Source organism: Apostichopus japonicus, chromosome 8 (assembly GCF_037975245.1).
Source record: "Apostichopus japonicus isolate 1M-3 chromosome 8, ASM3797524v1, whole genome shotgun sequence".
NCBI lineage: Eukaryota > Metazoa > Echinodermata > Holothuroidea > Aspidochirotida > Stichopodidae > Apostichopus > Apostichopus japonicus.
The window spans coordinates 24,087,953-24,114,102 of NC_092568.1; the positions used below are offsets into that span (position 1 = coordinate 24,087,953).

At 35.4% G+C, this 26,150-nt stretch overlaps 2 protein-coding genes across 4 annotated transcripts in view; both read left to right on the plus strand.

Moving 5' to 3' along the window:
• LOC139971164 (endoplasmic reticulum membrane-associated RNA degradation protein-like) overlaps positions 1 to 24,580 on the plus strand; it is a 52,085-nt gene extending 27,505 nt beyond the window's left edge. For all 3 annotated transcript variants that reach the window (XR_011794323.1, XR_011794325.1, XR_011794324.1), the window contains 3 exons: positions 4,818 to 4,968; positions 20,794 to 21,009; positions 24,409 to 24,580. The gene's annotated coding sequence lies outside the window, so the exon portion shown is untranslated. The remainder of the gene's footprint in view (positions 1 to 4,817; positions 4,969 to 20,793; positions 21,010 to 24,408) is intronic.
• Positions 24,579 to 25,796, plus strand: LOC139970548 (5-hydroxytryptamine receptor 1F-like). The gene has a single exon (XM_071976333.1). The coding sequence runs from the start codon at positions 24,579 to 24,581 to the stop codon at positions 25,794 to 25,796; it is 1,218 nt and encodes a 405-aa protein (XP_071832434.1).
• Positions 25,797 to 26,150: the final 354 nt, after the last annotated feature.

Sequence of the window (26,150 nt, forward strand, 5' to 3'; positions counted from 1 at the left end):
TCCCCATAATTAGGATATGCCTGTGCTAATGTATAGTCTTTCCCACAATGGGGACATGTCTGAGCTTATGACTAGTTTTCCCCATAATTAGGATATGCCTGTGCTAATTTATAGTCTTTCCCACAATGGGGACATGTCTGAGCTTATGACTAGTTTTCCCCATAATTAGGATATGCCTGTGCTAATGTATAGTCTTTCCCACAATGGGGACATGTCTGAGCTTATGACTAGTTTTCCCCATAATTAGGATATGCCTGTGCTAATGTATAGTCTTTCCCACAATGGGGACATGTCTGAGCTTATGACTAGTTTTCCCCATAAATAGGATATGCCTGTGCTAATGTATAATCTTTCCCATAATTGGGACATGTCTGAGCTTATGACTAGTTTTCCCCATAAATAGGATATGCCTGTGCTAATGTATAGTCTTTCCCATATTGGGGACATGTCTGAGCTAATGACTAGTACCCATAATTAGGATATGTCTTTGCTAATGTATAGTCTTTCCCATAATGGGGACATTTCTGTGCTAATGACTAGCTTGATCAACTATGAACAGAGGGACAACATTCACCACAAAAGTCAATAAATCCATCAAGAGAATGAGTTTTAGCATTCAAGCCAGTGAGGATATTTAGTTAATTGCGTCACCCACAACACTTGATAGACTTGACGTCATTGACTACATTGTGTAACAAATTAATGAAGTTGTGTCACAGTTTCAACCAAACATAGGGATTGTCCACCATCCATACCAGCAAATGAGAATCTATTTATAACTCTATTTACTAATTGAGTTTGATGTTACTATTGACACTTTTAATTACTAGCCACTTAGTCACACCTCAGTGTTTTTCAAATTAAAGACATAATGATGAGAGTCATGCCATTGTGGTAAAATTCATATCAGGGTACGGAATTCATCTTGCCGCAAACGGAACAGTCAAGAGAAGTGGACCTTGTATAGAAAAGTACATGTCTGTGACAACGACAATTATTCTTTGATTACTGTATAAACAACTCACTTCAAACATAGTCTGTAAATTAAGTATGGGTATTTCTATGCAGGCTTTTTGTGGTGTAAATTTAGTGCAGTATAGTATTAAAACATGTCACACGCATTGGTCAACGTGTTACAAGTCAAATTTTGGGTGTATGAAGAGCTGGTCGTTTGATTATGCCACAGTAACTTATGGTGGAATTTAGCAAATATTGATGAATGATACTAAAGTAAAGCTTACATACTGTCTATACTAAAGTTGAACTTCAAATATAAATGTAGTTTTTTTTTCAGGAAAAAAGTTATGCTTTGCTACAAGTGATGTAATTCAGATCTGGTATTCTCCTTATGGTTGGAGTGTGATGAAGGAGGAGTGGGGAGGATGAGAGGAGGGGATGAGAGGAGGGGCTGATCGGAGGAGGATGAGAGGAGGGGAAGAAGGAGGGAGAGATGATGCAGGAGGGTAAAGAGATGAAGGGAAGAAGTAGCATTAGATGTGTCAGCTATATATACATTTTTAATATATATATATATATATATATATATATGACAATAATAAACAAAAAATAATAATAATATTTATATAAACATATAATCACACATACACACGCAAACATGTGTGTGTATATATATGTATACATAAATATATGCAACAAAAGACCAAGTAAACAAACAAGGACTTAGTAGGTTGACTTGACAAGCTCGGGAGGAAAATATATGCATTTAAAACTCCCTCAGCAAAACTGTAAGAAAAGCTGTGAGTACAAAATAACTGAAGACGAGAGTAAACTACAAAGGGACATTGTCGATACAGTAACTAGAAAACATACAAACATGTACAATTGCAACAAAGGAGCTATAAGATAGATCATAGCAAAGTAGACCAAGGTCTTTGTTATTACCTGCCAATTAAATGTAGTTTAGTCTTGATTTAGTCTGCATATGCATTAATGTAGTCTATTGAGACATATACTGTATGCATATCACCTCGCATTTCATACACACAGGATAAAACAATATAATGAATTTAAGAAAGGAAACTCGAAAGTAGAAAAAAACTAATTGAAGCATGAACTGGTTTTCATTTTTAGACGTAACTAGTTTATCGGAAAAATATTGGAAAAACCATTAACGAAATGGTTGAGACAAGCTTTCCTATATACAAACTGATTATGCCAAACTGCACTGTCACTACTATGGTAACTGTCATTGTACATGTTGCTATGAAACTGCTGTTTGTTTGATTATTGAAATATTACAAAGTACAAACAAAGGGCATCTTGATTAATGGAGTAACGTTCGGTTGCAAAAGTAGTCATATTCAATATTCTATGAACATTATATGTTAATCGATAGTATAAAATGAGCATATATACAGTCTTTTGTAAGTTATCTTTTTTTTGTTAATTGGCTACCCTTTTTGAGATTTTTAATTGCACATCAGTGGATGGAACAATATTCATTGTGTGAAGACAGCATGATGAGGTTTGTGTAACAAGAGCTAATATTTAGCCCATTTTTTATGACAGAATTGACAAGGCAATGTTCTATTAGTCTTGTTAACTATAGTCCATTTCGGCACTAACAAATTTTGAAATATTGGACAGAGAATCAATATGTAATTTCTGTACTTTCTTGAAAAGTTGAATGACTTCATCTACATGCATCTTAACAAAATTCTGATTTTCATAATTTTACTGAATTTGAAAAGGCAATGTTGATTCAATCTTAATTCTACGTCGTATCCAGCTCAAAAATAAAGATAAAAAACTGTCCGAGAAATTCGACAGATCAAATGTCTTTTCTTTTGAAAAGCTGAGCCTATTGTGTCTCTGTCAAAAAAGAAAAATCCAATTTGTGATAGAAAATGTTCATCTAATTTTTTGACTTTTGTTTATATTCCTGCCAGGCGCGGCGGAATGGGAAAATTATTGGGGGGGCTAAGATGTGGAGACTATCTAAGCGGAGCGCCACCATCGGTTGGCGCGGAGCGTACAAGAAAATTTGGGGTTTTTCAACCCCCCCAGATGGCCGGAAAGGGCACTTACCGAGTGTTTTATGCTGCGCATGCCTAGCCCTAAAACATGGTTCTCAAGCCTGCAATTTCTCAGATTGCACGTATAAATCTGTAAAAACATTGTAATTTGTATATTCGATGGTGTTTTAAGAGAGTATACTCGACGTGTACTCGCAGAGACGTTTTTGAGTGTAGTAAATTACTACTTGCAATTAAATGCAATAATTACAAGGGCGTCGGAAGCTATTTTTGATTGGTACGGCGGTTCAGAGTGTGGCCAGCTATCATAATTATCGGGGGGACGTTTGGTAGGTCAAACTACGCTACGTGCCACCATGGTTGGCGCGTAGCGTAATGGAGAAAATTTTGAAAATATGCCTCCCAGATTGCAGGAAATGGCACTTACCGAGCTTGAAAACAAGACCCCTGCCATGCCAGAGTAGTTACATTTAGCCTACTTGCCGTCATCATTATTGAAAATTATTGAAACATATACCTCTGAGATTTTTTTTTTCTCCATTTTTTAGTCCTACTTTTTTTAAACTTTTTTTTGCGTCGTGAATATTGGTCTGGCGTTCACCGGACCTGCCAGTACCGGCTCCGACGCCCTGAATTAAATAAATGTCATAAGAAAGAACAGAAAGCATTTCTTAATGTCAACAAATGGGTAATTCCAAAACCATGTGCAGTTGCCAACAAATTTCTATGACCTAGCACTGTCATCATGTCATGAATGCATGTACCCTATACAGTACAGGTGAAATGCTAATATTGTGTTTTTGTTCGTTTAATAATTGATTGCGTTTAAAAATAAAGCCATGTTCCACGCCTTGCGTGTACTCGTAGTGTAAATGCAAATGTTCATGAGTGTAGCGTTTAGCTTATTACCCTCTTATTTAAAACACTAATATTCGATGAGGCATGATACAGACAATCAATTATCATATTTAATTATTACACCTATATGTAGTATACGTGTGCATTGGACAGATCGACAAGTATGCATTAAAAAATGGGCAGATGCATGTTTCGGAGCCTTGGTAAATATTGGGGGGGCTTATCATGCATTTGCCCCCTCAACTTTTTCATTGGGGGGGCTGAGCCCCCCCAAGCCCCCCCGGTTCCGCCGCCACTGATTCCTGCCAAAATACTGGAATTTATCATAATTTGATTGTTTGCAAATTTGAAAGAAGAAAGAAAAAGAGACTGCCTATGTGAACATAGATGTTTATAGAGTCTCTGCCCCCCTCCCAACACCACCCTCTCAAAAAAGGCCACCCCCCTACAAAAAAAAGCCAAGAATGGTTCAGTGCCTAGTATTTTGGATAATAAAGAATATTTAATAAACAGTCTTTCATTAACGTATCTCTTTTGGTCAAATTCTGGAAGTACATTGTGGTTTAAATTTGAAAATCGATTCAAAGAGATGTTTAATTCGTAAGAAAATACAAATTCCAAATTCAGTATAATACAGGCCAAAGTATACACTCATTAATAAATAGTCAATAATTTCATTCATTTACATTTTTGTAATATTTGCTCTCTCTTTTCCACTCCTTTATTTTCTTTTGTTTTTGGATGTGGTGGTGAATGAACTGTGTTTGGAATTTGTTGATTTGCTCAGAACACATTTTTATTAGCTATATAGCTGTATATTTCCTCCAAGGATAAGTATGTGTATTCCAGATGATGTAATTATTCATGCTCAGAATGTTAGCTAAATCGTAGCTATGACTTCACCCCTGTGGAGAATCAATTCCCAGATCGATGTGAACACATTTTGCTTTATTTATCCTCCAGGTTTCTGAAGAAAGTGCTACAATTTTCCGAAAATCTTTTCACTTTCACGGAGAAGAATAAGTGGGACGAGTCTTGCGTGCTAGTGACCAAATTTCTCAGCCTGGTCAAACAGTTCTTAGACAAGTTACAAGAAGTGACTGATACATAATAGGTAAGTCCACAACAAGATAAAAGGTCAAGCATTACCATAGATATTATGAAAAACAATAAACAGCACGAAGATATTTATTTGGTAGTAGTATACCCTACCCTCAAAAGTATATACACCTTAAAACAATATGGTGAAACCTCAATCAGTGGGCCTTGATTTATTTTCTACGAGGTCCAGAGAAAAACACCGTTTGGAGCAAACAGCAAGAGATTCAAAACTTAACTATACCTAGACAGAGCAATCTTCAGGGGGGGGGGTGGGCTGGTAGGGTCCTCAAGTCTAAGGGTCTGCAAAGTATACCTGATTACTTCAAGATAATCTTTGGTAGGCTGGATTTGACCATCTGTTGAGAAACATTGACCTAGATTATCCAGGCTTCATAAATCTGGAATCATTCTTATGTTTATAATAGTATTTGTCCAGTGCTTCACCACACATATGCAACAGGTTTGTTGATGGAATCTAAAGAGTACTGTTTAGGATGGTTCTTTATATGGTGTTTCCAATGTATGGCTAAATTACAATGGAAAAATTTCTTCTAAGTAGATGTCACCCTTATTATCCAAGATTTTGTCATGTCTGGACAATCTCTGCTCCCGAACAGTCCAGGCTTTACTTTTCTTTATTTTTAAGTACGTATGGATAAGACTATGGCTCAAGGAAAAACAACTTTGCAGTTTCTCTACATATTACCTTACAGGGAAGGAATTTAACTTTAACTCAGCTAAAACAGGACCAAATGGATGGACATAAAATAAGGATAAATGTTCGATGACATAATTTTATTGATTGATTATTGATGTCTAATGAGGTGTATATGGTGCTTGGCTGTTATTTTTTTATGCAGTTCTTGGAGTAAACATATATGTATGTGTAAGGTTGACAGTAAATGACTCAATAAGGGATTTTTGAAAGATTGAAAATTTTGTTTACTTTTCCTGTTCTAATTACAGAAGAATGCAAAACATACTACAGTTAGATTGCGAATCGTTATGAATAATAATTCTACGTTTTTCTTTAAATCATATTTTCAATCAGTACACCCTTGCAAGATTTGTTAATTTTGTGATAAAATGAAGGGAGTAACACTAATTCATTGTTATTAGTACTTCAAGATCTGTTTATTTTTTGTTCAAATGTGACTAAGTAGAGTGACTGATTCCCACTTTTGTAATTTTGCCTTTGTGATGTTGTCAAGTAATGCATAATATTCTATAACTAACAGAATAATTAGTGAGCCAATAGTGTAAGACAGCTGTATTTTCTTTCAGGTTGAAGGTTGAATATTTGTGTGAATGATATCATTATATTCTGTTAATAAGTTTGAAAGTGAATAGGTTTTCCTTTCAACAAACTAATTTTTTTAATTTTAATTTTTTTATTAATGTGTACGGTAATGTGTCCCATAGTGTTGATGTGCCATTTTTGAGTATGTCTTGTTCAAAGTATAATGTCTCTTTTCTGGTAAAATGACTTCAATAGTTCTATTAAAAGTCTTCTTTTTCCCTTTTCTCCTTCTTCCTCCTCTTCTATCTCTTCCTCTCCTTTCTGTTTTCAAGTACGATAGAATTCCCTTGAAATACAACTGGTTAAATTTCTAGTAGGAAGTAAATCCAGAAATACTTTCAGATTTGGAATCTTAAACCTTCTTAATTGATATTAGTGTTTGAGTTTTGCATTGCCAGTACAGACTCGATTATTTTTGCTTAAAAATAGCCAAAATATTAATCATGAATTATTAATGAATTACTGCTTTTTGTTATGTACCTACCACCTTTGCTTGTTGCTAATATCCACAGGAAATGTTCTTGCTTGTGAAGGATACAAGCCAAAGTAATGCATTCTTAGTTCATGGATGTATCCTGTTAAAATTCATATATAACTGAGATAATACTGTGTGCTTGCCATGAAACAATCCCGCAGGCCCTTGATTACCATTCACTTTATTTCTTTGTTGTTTCTACCAGTAATAGTTTTCCTAATAATGTCCCAAATTCCATGCTTGGTTAATCTAATGGTGGTTGTCATTTGGCAACAGACAATCAAAACACATAATCGAGCCTTAAAGGAAGGTTTTTATTGGGTGCCAATAATTGTAGCATCTCTGATGGATATTTTTGTTACACTTCAATCTGGGTTTTGAGTGGAATTAAGCTTGAGGGCAGACATTATGAGGAACTAGGAAGATTAATGATCTCAAACTCGACAAGTTAAGTATTTTTATTACCCTTCTAAAAGCAAAGAGACCCTTTTATATTTTCTAAGTTATAATAAAAACAAAACAGCAGAGAAAACATCAAAGAAGATGAAAATGCAGTCTTTGATTTTTTCTTCTCCTCTTCTTGATTGTTTGATCAAAGAAGGTTTTGAAATGGTTTTTTATGCATTTAATTTATACAGCAAAAAGATGTTAATTTTTTTTTTTTTCCTTTGGGGGGGGGGGGGGTCTTTTTAGATTGCTTGTTGTGACTTACAAAAGACTGCAGGAACAATGGAACTGGGAAGAAAAAAAATTGGGAATTTTACAGTTGACCTCATATTGTTCAATTTAAGCTGTTAAGTACTGTTCACTTTTAACACTTTTAAAAGTATCACACATAACACCATAATACAAGTACAGACACTGTTTAATATGGAAAAAAAAAAAATTGTCATAATAAGCAGCAATATAATAATCGATCTGTACAAATTTATTTAATTGACGATAACAGCCCTTACTTGCATTACCACAAAAAATAAAACTTTATATTTCAATCCATTGAAATTTTGCTTGGTTCTTAAACTGTGGATGTAAACCCAAGGACCGATTACATGATTGCATTGTTTGAAATGATCATTTAGACCGGGTAAGTGTAACATAAATTTCAACATTTAAAAACTAATAAACAACAAGATCAGGCATTTCATCTAAAGATTTCATCTATTCAATTCAATTCTTTATTTCCAGTATAAATCATTAAAAATTTATAAATAGGAAAATAAATAAATAAATCTAGGTATCCAAAGATAATATTTATTTTCTTGATAGGAGAATTTTTTTAAAAACTTGCTTAAAGTATCCACCTGTGTTTGCCTAACAGCCTAAGTAGTCGAAAAATAATCACAAAAAACTGTAACATTACCACAAAACCTTGCCTCAATGACAATGGTTATTTTCCTGAGTACGAGAAAGGAATATTTTTCACTTGGGCTAACATTTCTGCCCATGTGTGGATCTAAGAAGTTAGTAGTCCAAAAATAGCCCAAAAGAGACGATATTATTAAAAGGAAGAAGGAATTTTCTTTCTTACTAGCCCGTGTAGTTACTGTATCCCTCGATGTGTGGACCCAAATTGTCCAAAAGTGAATCCTTTTTGCATAATTTTAGGTATTATTGACTTCCAACCTCACCCAGTTGAATAGAGAACTGATATTTGCTGATCTTATACAAGTATAAGCTTGACCATCTCCTTGTTGGTTTACAGTCTCATTTTTTAACCGTGCCCAGTATTTATAACGCCTTCTGTTAAGATCTGCCGCCATGTAAATTACACTTCAACAAGTATATTCCCTTAGGTTGCTTTGTGTTGTGGTTGGTTTTCCCATCTATTGTTGTTGTTAACAAAAACACCAGAAGAACAATATAAATATTTTTCAATGCTTGTTTAATTTACCATTTTTTCTCGACGACGGTTTTCATGATTTTAAAACGTTTGGTGTAGTTTTTCGGTCAGTGAGCATCTGCCCGATGGAGCCGTCGACAGATTTTGGATTTACATAATTATTGTCAGAAAAACATGTAAATGCCCCGAGGTGAAAACTCCAAGGGAAATTCATTAAGTTCACCTGTCACCTTGTTAAAAACTACATGCATTATTATAGTTTATTGAACCGCCCTATCTTAATAAGCTAAGTAATAGCAGTTGAAGTCTTCTTTGACTGGTGCTGTTGTGTGAACCAAATTTGGTGTTAATATTAAATGCAAATTCTGGATGAAGTGAAAGAAACCTTGTATGTACTTGACCGGCAAAGCAGATTACATCGGTATTGAAAGGCCTGGAGATATGAAAAGTTGTTACTCCAGAGAGAAATTTGTTGAAACCCATCAGAAATGTTTGTGTGATTGACATTTTGTCTCCATAGTAACTATTACTATACATGACAAAGGAGTTTTATAACAAATCCAGTCTGAAACAAGAAAATTCAGAGGGGATTTATGTTAGTGCATTGGAAAAAAAGTTGCACAAGTTATACAAATTTTTAGTAGCAACCAGGTTTTCTAGCCATTAGTTCATTTGCTTTATACTATTGCTAAACATGACAAAAGGAGTTTCAGAACAAATCCAGTCTGAAATAAGAAAATGCAGAGGGAATTTATAGGTGCATTGGCAGAAAAGATTAACAAGAAATCAAATTTTATAGTTTGGTTTAATGGTAATTTACACTTAAATGAAAAAAATTATGTACATGTAATGAGAACAGGCAAGAAATCGACAAGTTAGTATGTAAACCTACCCCTATGACAGTGAACTGAAGGTAAATTAATAATGACAACTGTTGATATAAATATGTAAGCCTCGACAAGCAATTGATTAAATCCTTACAACTATGGAATGACCAATTATCAATTTGAATTTTGATAAAAACATAAGAAAAACAATGGAATAGACTTAAATCAATTTTTGCTTTGTTTTAATCAGTCCAGACAAATTGTGTGATTGAGTATATATTGATGATAAAGATGATAAAGAAGAAAAGAACTGCTTTTAATAACAGATCCAAAACTGATGTGGTGAGCAAACTTTTGCATAGCTTCTATCAATTATGTAAACAAAACCAAAAATGTGTAAACCCATCTTATTTTCCTCGACAACTTTTAATAAAAAAAATTTTTTAAATTCATTTAGCACTGTTAGAGTCAACAGCTTAGCAGGGTAGGCCACCGATTACCAAAACACAGATTGACATCTTCACAATTTTATACCAGAGATGTAAAAATAAGAAATAAAAAAGATAAAGAAGTAAAAATCCATCTTACTTTCCTCAACTGTTATAAAACAACTTAATACAATTTAACACTGCCAGAGTCCACAGCTTGGCAGCTTAGGCCACCAATTACCACAAGAGAGATCTACCTCTTAAAAAGGTTATTTGAAAATATTAAGTTAGCTTGAATTGGCTGGAATCCAATTACTGTCTTGTTAAGCAAAATAACATCAGCTACAACCAATAGACTAATTAACAGAGTCTATCATTAATGACTGTCCAAAGGTTTCTTGCATGTTATTGCATGTAACTTATTGGATGACGAAGGATTGAATCAATAAACTACACCAACCAGTTTGCTTTGGTCATGTCTCTTAGTAGAGATTAATACCTTTTGAACGATGCTCCATAGTATAATCCTGAGTATTTCCATGGTAACAGAGCAAATTCAAAAAGTCCTGACAATATGAACAATATTTTATGGAATTAGGGAACACAAAGAGGACTTTTGTTGAATAGATGACGGTTTCATATTAAAATTTGTGAAGGATAAGACAGATGTCTAATATTTTCCAAGAAAGTAAATTTGTTATGTTTTTAGAAGAGGCATTGCAAATATAGACAGAACTTCATTGAATTTAAGGAAACCCAGAGGAGGCCCTTTCGTATTGATTCCGCTCGTTTGAGCCAAGGGCTCACAACTGCCTGTCAAGTAAGATACCAAACAGAACAATTTTGTTTTTTGTAACATGTATGGTGTTGTGTTGCATACAGTTTTGGATGAAGTAGGGGCGATTTGACCCATCTGTCACAGGGCCCCATCTGTCACAGGGCCCCATCTATCACATGGTCCCATCTGTCACACTAATGCCTCCATCTCTTACAGCTACAGGATAGAAAAAAACATGCACCAGAGAAATACTAGTTCTATGCTCTATCAACTTATCTGTCTGTCCTTGTTAAAGATGGTAGTTATCTCAATTAAGTAATCATTTTTGTATTGATTGGTGGTACAATTCAAAACCCCTATGCTCTCTTATATGATTAACAAAGTTTATCCTGTATTTGTATCATAAATTAAACCCCCCCCCCCATGGTTACTAACATAATATTATCCTGACGTACAAAAGACTCTTGACTGTATGTGTTTGGCAAGCTGTCCACTTCCATGCTAAAGCAGATACTGTTCATCATTTCAGAATGTCAGTGTTTACACCCTGAATGAAAAACAGCGTTTGTGAAACCTAAAAAGCTTAGGCATTCAGCTGAAGGCAGTTTTTCAACTTTTACGAACCCCTCCGGGGCCTCAAATAGATAGGACAATGTTTCAACGTAATTAATGCCCACTCCTCTTCAAATGAGATCACCTGCAGCAGCTATCTTCCAACCCTTCAATAAACCCCTTTGAATTGATTACTATGCATGGTCATTTCTGAGAGTGCGATTCAGGCATTCTTTCTGTTGTGTATAATGTTGAGGCAACTGATTGGATAAATTGCAACATACTATCAAACTAGTATACACTTGAACATGAGAAGAATAATCCTTATTTACATTCCAATGACCTCATCCCAGATGTATGAAAGGTATAAGGAGATGTAGTTCTCTTTGATATTGGTACAAGACAACAGTGTAGACCAACAGTGTAAGATCCAAGTTTCTAAATGAGTCGAGGGAGTGGGGGTGTGACCATGGGGTCATTGAAGCTGACTCCCATGTTGGGCAGTTTTTTTTGGTCCTCCACCAGGAACAAAAATAGAACCTCAATGCGAAATAGCGTTTTCTGTGACATTTTTAGCTTTTATTAGGTCTGCAGTCTGCATGCAAGGTTGTGCTAATATCTACTTTTAAATTTTGTATCAGGCAGAAAAGGGTGGTGCACACCCTGTACCCCTGGATCAGCGCCCGTTATATATCCACAATACATTCATATAAAAAAGCATGCCTAAACTACATTGCATAAGATTCACAGAAGATGATATCTTCTGTTTAAAGTCAGGTAAATGCTAATTACACACAAATTTCAATATAATTCCATATCATGTCTAAAGAACTGAACATTGCCATTTTGAAAATTTCCAGCATGAAAAATCACAAAAGAGTAGCCGATCAAGGATTTCTCGGAAGAGGGCACCCCAGGGTATATAGTGAAATTCATACCAACTTAGCAGTGTATAAGAAAACATGGGTAGAAATTAAAATGTGTTGAAGTGTGAAGGAAGATATTTTAAAGTCACATTGGAGAAAATGTGAGTCTTAAGTGATGATTAGAGGAGTTAAACAATGTCTGTCTTGTTGAACATTGATTAACACAAAATTTAATGTTATATCCAAGTTTAACTATGAAAAAAGGTAAAATCCAGAGTTCGTTATTTCGAATCCCATTCTAGCCAAAAGTCTTTTCTCTTTCCATTATAAATTTTATTGGATAGAAAAGTTCTCCTTTTTCAATTGAACGGACTGGAAATATCGACAGAAGCTTACAAGTGTTTTTTTTTGTTTCATTTCAACGTAACAAACTTCTTTGGTAAATCATATTTGTGTAAGATCTTTCTAATCGATGAAAACAATGTGTATTATTTTGACAGTTGAGGGAACTGTCCTGACAAATTCTCAAGGATTTTTGGAGACTTTATCGCCCAGCGGCTGTGAATCTGTTATTGTTAATGGGTTAATCGACTTCTCACTTGGAGCTGCCAAATAGCTTGTCTTTACCAGAAAAGTTTTAGTATTACCTGTATATTGTTGTTATATTTTCCCCTTCCTTTTTGCTGTTCAGTAATATAAATAATTTTGCATATAGTGTTAAGTGCTTTATGTTAGCTAGGATATAGGTAGACACACACTACATTTTACATTGCATTACTAGACAGATGTTCACCCCAACAAAAAGAAAATTTAAATGGTGGCAAAGCTTTCTCTGAGATATGGGTAAGTAGTTAATGCATTCATGATAAATTGTATCAAGTGGAAGCAGATATATATGTAGAGAGTATGTACCTCTAGTGTATAAGGTATGTATGTATGATTCTCTGTCAATGGTATGTACAATATACAGGTATATTATAACCTTAAAGAGAGCTGCTGGTGGGTTTTAATGTTTATGAGATTGTACTTCAAGCACCAGATGTTTTCAATGTGGAAGTTAAGTTGTGCATATGTGAGGAGTATTAGTGTTTGTCTCAAGTAAAGATATTTGAGAACATTATATGTGCATAATATGTATAAGTTTGTTTGCGTGTGGGTGTGTGTATAATGATCATACTGTACACGTCTGATGTTTTTGTATACATATATAACGTGTGTATGACGGAAAAACTTGAACGAACAGTTTTGAGCGAGCTACTGTAGGCAATCAGTCGGCATGTGTGTGTATCATATCATCGAGACACCTACCACAATAAATTAACAAATTTCAATAAATTGACAGTAAATTTATATTTGGACCAATCTGTGACTTATGTACACTATATACACTGATGTTTCCCTTCGTATCCATTTATAAAAATAAAAAAAAATTACCAATCAAATTTTACATAGAAAAATAATGAAGCAGTTTGGATCATATATCAGGGCAAATTTTTAATGGTAGTCCGGTCATCTGAGCCTACCAAATTTCTGTTTTGATGAGTGATGACCAAAGTCAGCTGTGGAGTTTGTCAGGAGGACGACTTTTTGTTTACATCAAATTCAGATTGCATTGTAACTAAATAACTCCAAATAGGTCAAATGGTCAATTGGTATCACCCTTCCCCCCCCCCCCAAAGCTACATATTTTGCGGCGACCAAGTTTGCCTTAAGGGATACAACCAAACCATGGTTGTCCAACGGACATCCAGAGAAAATCTTTAACAAGTTTGCCCTGTATAATAATATCTTTAAAACTTTGGTAGTTCCTACTTCAGTGGAAAAGTTAGTATTCCTTCAAATACCATAATAAAAGAGTCTATTAACTAATGCATGTTTGAAATAATTTGGAATATGAAGCCATTGTGCTTTAATCAGATTGAAACAACACTGGCTCACAATGATGTAAATTAGTAGACAGTGTACAGACATCTAGGCTGTGGCAAGTATATCAAAAATTGTAACAAATCTGTACAGATCTCTAATTTGCCATTACCTAGTGTCTGCTTATAAATCTCAACCAATCACAATTATTTTAACATTTTCTGTTAGAGGAGTTGTTTATGCCTCAGAGGCATTTCAAGGAATCCGATGTTCAATTATTAAGATGGAATAAACAACAAGTATATACTCATTATAGAATTTCAGGAGATTGTGCAAAAATGAAATATGTTCTTCTAGAGAAAGAGCATATTGGATCCTGGCCTTCTTGAAATCTCAAGTTCAGTTTGTAGACAAGATGTGAACGTTTTTTTCACTTCTTGGTAATGTTAACCAATCGGAGTGCTGTTTCTTAACGCTGGATAAAAAAGTCCTCCAAGCGTCTAATAATAGCAACTGTTGCTTTGATGAAAGGGAAAAAAAAAAAAATGGAGGTTATCAAGTCAAGTCAAGGTATGAATTACGTTCATAAATAAAACTGTTAAATACATCAATTAAATTATCAAACTATTGAAAACATCATTTAAACGATTAATAAAACTTTTGAATACATCGATTAAACAATTAATCAAACTGTAACACACATTTTGTTTTCCCTCATTAAATTTTGTTTTTCGTCTATCAGTTTATTGTCAGGGATTGTATTTACCAAATGAAACAAAGAAGAAGAGATAAAACTATGTATTAGCTTCCACATAGAGGAAGAAAGTAAAACAAAGAAGTACTCAATTAAACAATTTATCAATCTATTAAATTTATCTTCCTAACTTTTTTCACCAAAGTGACAGTGTGTAATTTGAGGCATTTTTTTTTTCATGGATTTAATTTGGATTTGCTACTAATCAAAGCTCATACATAATTTAATGTTTCTTGACAGTCACATGCAAAGATGAACCAAACTGCATAATTTCAAGGCTTTCGTCTTTGGTTTCATCTTTTGAATATGAAGCTTAAATTGACTGAGTATAAAAGCTACATAACTATTATTACTTTTTAGTATTGGGCAGATTTGAAAAATAAGGGTAAAAATAATCGACCCAGAAAACTGCTTAAATGGTGATGGTGACCAGCTTTGCTGCAAACATTCTGATCAAAAGTGGAGAAAAAATTCATGTTTTTAGACTTGCTCTCAAAATTCTCACCAAGAATTTGAATTTTTGCATTAATGTTTTACCATTAACTCAAAAATCAAAAAAAAAAATAAGTATGAATAACATAGAAACTACTAAGGGTATTCTATTCTACACCATTCAATTTTTTGTTAATATTTATCTTCACAATGTCGTTGTTTTGTTGTATTTCGTTCACTATGGATCTGATATTTGCTTGGCTTATTTCACATATATATATATATATATATATATATATATATATATATATATATGTAGGAATTGTATGATACTCAAATGTAAATTACAATTTGAATGATTTATGAATCTTTTGGAAACCAAAGATGGGTGTCATCCCAGGAGGCAAAAGTGATTTATAAGCTTTAGTATATACCATACCTGTCATGAAATACTTAAAGGAATATATACCAAAGAAAACTCATAATTCAATAAATTTGCATTAGGGTGGATGGTATCAGATCTGTGATTAAAGAGAGAATGGAACATTTATTGAGAAAAGGAAAAAAAGACCTTCAGTTTTATGTCTAAAATCACCTCTGTGTTAAACAGCTTCAGAGTATATGGATGTCAGATTCCAGAAAGTATTAACAACCCGACCAAGTACCTCTAATTTTCATCAACAAATGAAATTAATTAATATCTAGGAAGTAATCAAGGATTTAATTAGATTCTACACATTTTGTCATCCCAACACTTTTTCTCCTTTTAAGATTCAATGCATGCAAAGAGCAGGTGAAAATGTTTTCAAAAATCTGTTACTTTTTATTCATGAATTGTTTGAGTGAATGTTTACTACACACATAATACCACTGCAATGTTCAGGATTAATATTGCAACATTTGTATAAAAAGAAATAAATTAAAATAACAATAGGCGAAAAGTGATCTACATAAAAGAAATTTTTTTTATCATTAGCCAGTCAGTATAATCATTTAAACAGTTTGCAGTACCTGTGTAAAGCCCGGCCTTGACAAACAAGTTTTGCCTTTAATTTCACAGATGTCAAAGCCTGAGAAATCTTGGTATCAGCCTCTATCAGATTCTATTGGTAAAAAATTTGCAATTCTACATAGAATCTTTCCTTCTTGCTTCATCACCTACCTCTCCCCCCTCCCCCACCCCCTCCACCTTAAGCCAATTCCCACCCCATTCCACACACATCTTTTGAGCTAGATTATACTGATACTGGGTTGTGCACATGTCAATTAACTTTTGTCTTTTGTACATTACCTGTCAAATTTTCCTGCCATCACTGACCAATCACTTTAAAGAAGGTTGTCATTTCCTTGGGCACTATGTAAAACTTACTCTTAATGATCTCCAACTGTCGATTAAGAAGGGTAAAATTATTCTTGAGACCATTTATAAAGTCTATTAAACGACCAAATCTGAATGGTCAGTGAAACTGTAAATGTCATTCATCTCTTAAAGTGCTATATTTTGAATATTTCTGATAGGTTCTGACCAAATTTTCTACCCTAATGTGCGACTTCTTGCAGAGGCTGTCAGAAAGGTACTCTGATTGTGAAAGCAGTAGTGCATCGTAAATTTTGAAGGAAACTCCTTTGGGAAAGAGAGCCATATTGTACTGCACTTAAGGTGGGATGTTTCCAGATCATTTTGACGACGACGAAAGGTCTTTTCACGAATTATTACCCAATTCTAATCTACACCCAATGTAAATGCTTCTAACAACTTTATACTCGATTCATAGTGACACTTGTTGATCCACATTGGTCTTGTATTAAGAACCCTGAGCTGGTTGTCTTTCTGGTGTATCAAATCATTAACAGTATCATCTACATCGCCTTGATCACTGTCATCATTGATAAATGCATAACATGTACACCATAAAGATTGATCTGGATGATAAATAATACTGTACATAGTAGTAGGTTTATTACAAGAACAAATATTTGATTGTTGTAACCGTTTCCACACATTGTCTTATGTTGACATAGCCGACACATGGGAGAAGTCCTAAGACATAAGTCTCTTCAGCCATGACACGGTTTAGTATAGTTAATAGTCCCTGGTGCTAAACTGCCTTGATTTTTTAAAATTTTTTTTTTTTGTGGTTTAGCTTATGATCTTATGAGAGAACGGAGAGGATAAATGAGTACAAAATCCAACTTTGATGTTCTGGAAATTATTCTGGAACGACCCCTATACATCCTAATTTCTCTGCCGTACCCTGCAGTTTAGTCTGTATTATAATTTGCATTGAAAATCCGCCCTTTTTGTTCATTTTTCGCCACTGGCCACTTCTACACCTTTCCAGGTTATTAGTTTGGAACATTAGCCTGTGTGTAACGTAATCAATTCGCCGAGCCTAGCAAAAGGACAAGCATGGAAAAGTCACTTCCTCAGCTCAAATCGCCCCCCCCCCCCCCCGATCTACTGCGAGAGCCTATTGAAATGCCTGAGGCAGGTAAACTATTATAGCAGTGGTATTAAAGGGTGCATTTTCAAATGTAGAAAACATTTGATTTTAGTTTTTGAGAAAGTACGATTAATCATCTGGGACTCATCTGTTAAAGTGGATAGACTCTTAAGTCTAACACACATACTACATATCAATCAGTTCCTCAGATGTAAAAAAAATCAAAAGGAAAATGTACAATTTTCATGGCCCTCTTTAATAATAACATGTTTACAACGCATTACAAATTTGTCAAGGACAAATAGTATTGAATGTCGTCCAATGGCGCTTTGTTGTTTACAAGTTAAACGAATGATTTTTTTGTTGTTTTTTGAATTTGTAAAACATATACTGTATGCACATAAGCATTTAGTCCTCACCTGATGGGCCAGCATCATCATTCATGTAGCCTCTTAGGGGCCTTTCCAGAGATTTAGCATATTTTCAAGCTGCATATCTCGAAACCATAATAGCTATGGAAAACATTACTCACACTCATTTTTTTCCTCCCCTGAAGTGGAAATCACCTTGTAAAGAATAAAAAGGGAAAAAGAAATATGTCTACATATGTGCAGGGCTGACTTAAACCCACGGCACTGATGGCAAATTGTCATTGGGTGCCCTACCAATTACCACTGATGCCCTCAAAAATGATCCATTTACCGATTGCAACAACCACCATACCCCTTTAATCAAGGTACTGTAGGTGCCCTCATTAACTATCTCAATCATCATTAAATTTCATTATCAAACTAGACAAGGAGTAAAAAATATGTCCTAATCTCCAGCTATATTTGCGCCAGAAAACAGTCATTTAGCAGCTATATGAAAGATCTTAGAAGTATGGCTTTAAGAACGATCTCATGAATCCTTCACATAATAATTCTGTCATTTCTGTACACATTTCATATCAATTCAGGTACCTTTCAACTTTTTGAAATTGTCTTGGTACTCTTTTGACAGCTGAAAATTTTCTCTGGTGCCCAGCCTGTAGATAAATATCGAAGGCAATTTCTTAATTGCCCTGCAAATCAATTTGACCCCATGTATCACCTCCCCTCCCCTCCCACCTCTTGGTCAATTATACATTTGAACTTTGCATAGATGTTATTGCTAATGCCATAGTTGGTACTTACATATGTTTTCCCTTTTTATATACTTTGAGAAAATTACAACCAGTGTTTTGATTGTAGCTATAACCACAACATAGTACCACTTGAGTATTTTATTTCTTAGAAATTTGTGAACAAAGCCTCCAAGTGAGTAAGAGTATAACGGTTGTTTTTAAAGAACTTGAGATATCCTGTGAATAATCAAATCTGCATGCTGAGACTTAAAATTTAAGACCTGTTTATAACATCCGTCTCTTTTGCGACACAATCAGATATTCACAAGATTTATCTAACTCCAAACGATGACGTACCCCTTGTATCCAGTGACTTTCGACTAACACATCCAAATTTCAATCACCAAAGGGGATTGTTTGACGACATGTCAAGAAATTGTGCCTCATCGGTGCTATGCATCCTAACACTCTGATATCTTCTCCAATTACTCAGGTCTTATCAAAGTATGAGCTCTTTTTCCGTCCGTCCGTCCGTCTGTCCGTCCGTGAAATGACAGAGGTGCCCTCCCATTCACCCAGAGGCTCGTAAGCTTTTCTGGCTAATCAACGTCTTAGTGAGCAATACTTTCCCTTTGTTCAATAACTTTGTTTTCCCGCCGGTTCGGTTTCGTTGTTTTAACCGAAGTCTTAATGTCTCGATTGTGAGGTAATGTCAGACCGTAATTCAAGGAGATCACATGGGATCCGTTCCGTGTCGTGAAACATCCGTCTCATTCTCGCTGACGTTCTGATTTAGATTTCTGATCAAGGAGATAAAAGTCTCAAAACTCTGGCATTCCTCTCCTTTAGAGATCAATTGCAGCTAGAGGGGTACTTTACAATTTGCGACTTTCACAATTTTTAATTCCCTGAGCAATCCCGTTTGCAGCCGTGCAAAAGATATGTTCATGCCAGATGTTCTGTCTTCTCTGTGTTTCTGTCTCTGTGTGTCTTCTCTTCTCATGTTGGTATTCATTTTGAATTTTTCTCTTGTTGATATTTATTTGAGGATCAATTACGGAGGTACAACAGTCCTTTTTACGGAACTTTTAATATATATACGTCAGACCGCAAAAAAGGTATATACTGGCTAAACGATAGAGAAAAATTGCCAGAGAAGAAGTGATATAGGCGAGCAGTTTGAAGATCTACTGTGTTTCTAGTGTGTGATTGACTTTCTGAAGTAGTATAACTATTGCATTTCAATAGCACTGGTTCTTTTGCAATGTTATCTCGTTGGTGTAGCATGGATCTAGTCTGTGTTCATATCCAATCGGTGGGGATACACAATTGTCAGTAATATCTTTGATCCAGTGGGAAACTAAAACAGCCATAGATCCAACTATAGCAGATTTATTGCCATCAATGCCGGGTCTTAATATTAAGTTTTATGAAGAGAAGGAAGTACAAAGTGAAAAGCCATCTGGATTTAGTTTTGTTTCTACATTCCCATCGCACCCGTCGTATCACTTTAATTGATATCAACGCATACATTATTCTTGATCTTCTCCATTTTCATATTTTTGAGACATTATATATATATATGTGTATATATATATATATATATATAATATATATATATATATCTATATATATCTATCTATATATATATATATATATATATATATATATATATATATATATATATCTATATATATATATCTATATATATATTATCACTTTGAAGAGTTAATCAGGATTTTCCTTTATTTGTCTCAGTATGTGCATGCCATACAGTAAATTTGGGTTAATGAGCCACACTTTTTGTCCTTTTTCTTTTGGGATTTCTTCTTGAACTTCAAAATATGCTACTCATTGCCCTGAGATTTTTTGGTAGCTGTCGTTTATTCACTCCTGATGAGCTGTTTGGCAATGGGGTAGAAAGAGGGTAAAAATAGAAAGAAGTTCAATATTGGTGTTATTTTCACAGTTGTCTTTTATTGTGGGTTATATGATCATAAGCCTCTGATAGTGACAAAAAGGTCTCAGTTTTAGTTGCAACCTTTTTTCAATATCTGTCACTCTTGTCACCATTTCTTTGGTTGGGATGGCAGTTCCCACGGTCGTGGTATACTTCTAAGTTATTCGAAACAAAGCGCTTTGAAGAGTCATTTTAATTTCTTTGTTTTTTGTAGGGTTCGATTAAATTGCTCGGAGGGTGACAAATGCTGGGCGTTTTGAGCTGTGGATGACCCGTAATCTTCTGGAGTGGTTGGGATCGTCATATTAGAATCATGGGATAAATGGGACGGACAGAGAACGTTTCACTTGTGCAGAATGATTCTTTTATTCACAACCTGGACATCAACATATTAATGTGAAAAGGGAAGTGGAGGAAAACGGGCTGCAAGGTGAGAAGGAAAACTCATATTTTTTACCAAATTAGTGCTCTCCAAAGTCATTTGTATTTTTCCACAAAAGTTAGACAAAATGCTTTCAGGCTATTACTTTACATTAAGTTCTTACCATACTCCATCTTGCCCCCCCCCCCAAAAGTAAAATGGGGGATTGTGTAGACTGTTGAGTAGAATGAATGCATAATGGGGCCTTAATGCAAAATCCCTGGAAGTCTCCTTTAAATAAAAGTCTAAATTGATGATGATGTCAGCTCTTCAATGCAAATGTGAATCCATGGTTTTGCAAATACTAATTAACCAAAATAAGTTCTTTTAACTTCATATCAACAACACAGTACCCTTGGATGACACTCAACACCTTTGATCCTTCACAAATATGTCAATGGATTGTGAACATGGCCATTTGAGGTCATGAAAGTCTTATATATTTTCCTTTTGAGTTCAGCTTGGCACCTGAGGACGGAACTAACCTAATATTCTGTGTCTTAGACTGAGTAATCCAGCCACTTTCATTCACAAGCCTCAAATGTTTATAATTTCTCAAACCAGTAAAATCAGTTTAAGTGATATGCAACCTGGACTGACAACAGTGGTTTTCAATGGTGTGTGACATAAATTTGATATCTATATCAAAATATATTTTGTGCCTAAAGTTACACTTTAATGTCATGGGAAAATAGTATCAATTTAGTTTAATAACAGAGCTGTAGAAATACCTGTAGAAACTGTTAACTTGGAACAGTTTGTGGGGTGTACGATATTTATAGATCATTGTATCCAAAGGATTAGATTAGGCTTGATGAAACTAAGATTTGTTAGACTCCTAAGATGTGCCTCAAAATTTTAGGATTATATCTGCTTGTCTGTTCAGGCCTAATTGCAAATTCCTACATAATTTTGTGGAATGAAAAAAAAAGATGTTTTAGCTTCCTATAGGGCATCCAACATTGAAAATACAAAACACATAATTTGTCATAAATTTACAAAGATGAAACTGTCAGTCTGGTATTTGGAAATGTTCTAATATTTTGCTATACATTTGTTTTTCTCTTCTGACTTTGAGGTTATTGTGCTAAACTAAGTTGTCCAGCCACTTTGATTGATGAGCGTACAAGGATGACAGGTTAAATATATGTCTCTGAGAAAGTAAATGTAATATTTAATAGAAGCTATGATATTATAACTAAATAGTTCTTTACATCAGATCAAATTGAATTTGTGTCTACAAGTCATTCTTATTTTAATGGTATTTGTGTGACATATCCAGGGAAGGACATTTTCAGTTCTCAATTCTATCAACCCATACTATGACATTGTAAAGCTATAATAAATGAATCCGTACTCTTCCATTATTCTCCCTTGAAGACGTAAAGCAGCTTAGAAAATCTGTTACGGACAACGTTTTTTCCTCTGCTAAATGCAGAAATCTTCTGCTCGTGTTACTGCACTCCAAAACGGCTTTTTTGGTAGATGATTTCATGCCAAACTGCAGATAGAGTTTTTAATATTCTAATATTTAAAGCACTTTGGGGTTTGCTGTGTTGCAATTGAAGGCCGTTGAACGATAATAATAATAATGATGAAGTTTGATTTGAAAGCTTCCGGCTGTTAGGTCTTCAGCGTTTTAGTTTCCCTTAATTTAAGTAAAATTTGGATATATTTATACCATATCAGACATTAATTTTGAATTTTGTCAGTGGAGGCAACTAAAAACCATTTTATTGAATGATTAAAGCTGCCTTTCCTGGTTTCCATAAAAGGCCTTGGAATAAATGTTTTAAATGAAAGAATAAATTAAACAGATGATTTATCTGGAATAGATCTTAAATTCCTCCATCTGATAATAAGCAATTTGATGTGTCATATTTCAGACTTCTGCTAAAGGTATTAAAATATGTGGCCTTTGAAGAGGAAATTTTTTTTGGGGGGGAGGGGAGGCGAGGAGGAGGTGTGCGTGGGGAAGCATATATTAGCAAAGAGAGCAAGGACGTGGATGTATGAGATACCGCTAGACATCCGGTGATTATCATTTGTGCAAGTGAAGGAATAAGACTATATATAATGAGAACTTCATTAATCATTCATTGTAAGGTTAAAAATATATCTCTTTGCCTGAAACTCGAGTTTGCGCCCTCTTGGACTGAATTTAAGCTTATTTCTATTGTTTGCTTAATATACCAGCTGACTTTGAGGCATCTGAACCTGCTTAAGGATATAAAGTTCAAAAATTAATTTTGATATATCATGTAGATTGTTTAAAAACCAATGCTAACAGCCCATACCTCTTTAATTTTGTCCCATTGAACATTCGATTCTCAGCAATCAAAGTTACTGGACTGCTGAGCCTACCACTGGGACAAATAGCTCAGTTAATCAGATACAACATAAAAATAACATGTTTACAAGTTTGTCAAGGACATGAAGAACATGGTTTACAAGTTTTTCAAGGTCATAATGAAGATTGAAGAACATGGTTTTGTTATGACAATTTATAAAACAATGGATTGACGTTAACATTTCATTACAAATTTAGCCTTAAAGGAGCATTCCTGAGATGGTGATATATTTTAACAGTGAATATGTTGATAACCATGTACAGCTATAGAAACTTTACTAGTACTAACACTTCCATTTTGTGTTTTGATTCTGTCATTTTCAATGCTGATTTTCCCTCAAAGTTATCCTTTTACCAATACAACTAAACAGCAATGGAATGGACCTGGTTGGAACTTAAAGGCATTGAAGACTCGCCCCAAACCGTGTGCGGCCATCTGACAAAGTTAACTTTCTGTTGCTTGCAAGGGACGTTTTGTTCGTGTTGCTACAAAATGCAGACAGTAATGAAACGTGATACCTTGTTATCTTTAGCTGGACCTGAGATGTCCATCGCTGTATCGTTTGTATACTGTGCTGTGGGTATTGACCGCAGCTGTATGTACTGACTGTACACTAGTGTCTAATTACCGAAGGTAGCAAGCTGTGTGTGTATTTTCTGGGATTGATGGTGATGTCAAAAACTTCTGTTACACCTCATCCAAAACTAGGTCAGATTACCGGCATTAGACGTTTCTTTTTGTGCGAGTCTTCACACCCTTTAAGGAATGTTGTATTGTGTGTGGCATTATAAAGCTGCCTATTGGGTTCATTATCAGACTCCAACTCAATGCTGTTTGGTATGAAAGTGTGTTTAAAGCTGCCAACTCAAAACGATCTAGGACATGAATACATCTGTAACAGTACTCTTTTTCGGCTGTTATAAGAGGGTCGGATTATATTTGCAAATGCAACAGTTCAAGAAATTTGCAGAATGCATCCTTTCCTTGAGATTATTGGTCCACACTGGTTTGCTTTATTTTGATTGTCTTTCATCCTTTCTATTTTTTAATCTTTCAGGTTGAAGTTTCATGAATGGATACATAGTTCCTTCTTCTTTGGTCGGTTCAGTAGAATGTGGATGAAGACAACATGACCTCAGAAAACACCCGAACCAGACAGTCTCTTCAAACAGCGAGTACATTGGAAGTGGCAAAGGTCAAGGTTCATCTTCACGAATATTCAGTATGATGAATGACACAACACATGATGATGGTAATCAGACCAGGACAAATACGGTGTTCATTGTGGTCACGGCCGTCATATCTCCGCTCATGCTGTCTGCAGTCATCATCAATCTCTTGATCATAGTGTCCATCCTAAAATTCAAGCGACTTCAAATTCCCGCCAATTTCATCCTGATGAATCTGTCCGTGGCAGACTGCAGCGTCGCCGCGGCCGCGTTGATGTACCTGTGCATGAATGATTTTCTGGAGGGAATAATGTGCGTATTAACGATGGGGTTTGGATTTCTGACTTTCAGTGCATCTCTCCTGAGCCTGGCTCTGATTGCATACGACCGGTTCTCTGCCTTGGTGAAACCCCTGACGTATTCATCTAGATTAACGAACAAGAGAATCATACTCTATGTGGCTATCATATGGGTGTATGCCACGTTTGTGACGGTGATCCCTCTCTTTGTGCTGGAGATGGTGCCAGAAAAGTCAGATAATCCGATGATGAGGAAAAGAACTATATTGTGCTTCAAAAGGCCGTCTTCTTACCATTTTCTATTATGTCAAGTGTGTTTAGTCTGTTTACCCGGTGCTTCAATGATGTTTTATTGCTACGGCAGAGTGATGCTGGTTGCCCGTCACCACTCCAGAGCCATCTCGGCGGTACAGGGTAATCTACGAAAGTCCAAATTCAACAAAACCTATGGGATGTTCAGAGGCAAGAAGTATTTTGTGACATTGAGCAGCATCCTGGGGGTGTTTTCTGGGACATGGGGTCTCTTCGTGGCACTCATCCTTGTAGCCTGTTTTTGCCAGGAATGTTTCAAGGTAAACCATCTGTCTCGTGATTATTTTTGTATTCTACCACTCCTGAGTGTTAGTATTAATCCTTGGATATATACCTGCAGAAGTCAAGACTTTAAAGCAGCATTCATGAGACTCTACAAATCAGCCAAGTTATGCTGCAAGGGAGAACGGCCTCCTAGCAACAGAACCAGGAGAGACTCAAGATTCTCTGACGGATTGAGCCGCACAAACAGTATGATCGGTAACATGCAACATTTACAAGCACTCTACAGTGATGCTTACTATAAACAGAAAATCCAGAATAACACCAGACCCACCACCTGCCCTCCATCTCTGACTGTTCAATCAGTCTCTAAGTCTGTTCAATCTATACAGCCAAAGGCTGACCCTTGTCAGGTAATTGGACCACTTGGCGACCCATCATAGTTACGGTAATGGGGTGTGTGGGTGGAGATGGGATGGGTGGGTGTAAGGAGTGGTTCTACTTGCTTCTATTCAATCATTCTCTATGTCTGTTCAATATGTACAGCCAAAGGCTGACCCTCGTCAGGTAATTTGACCACTTGGCGACCCATCATAGTTACGGTAATGGGGTGTGTGGGTGGAGATGGGATGGGTGGGTGTAAGGAGTGGTTCTACTTGCTTCTATTCAATCAATCTCTAAGTCTGTTCAATCTATTTATACAGCCAAAGACTGACTGGTCTCAAGTAATTGGGCCACTGTAGTTAGGTAAAGGGTAGAGTGGGTGGAGGTGGGATGGGTGGGTGTAAGGAGTGGTT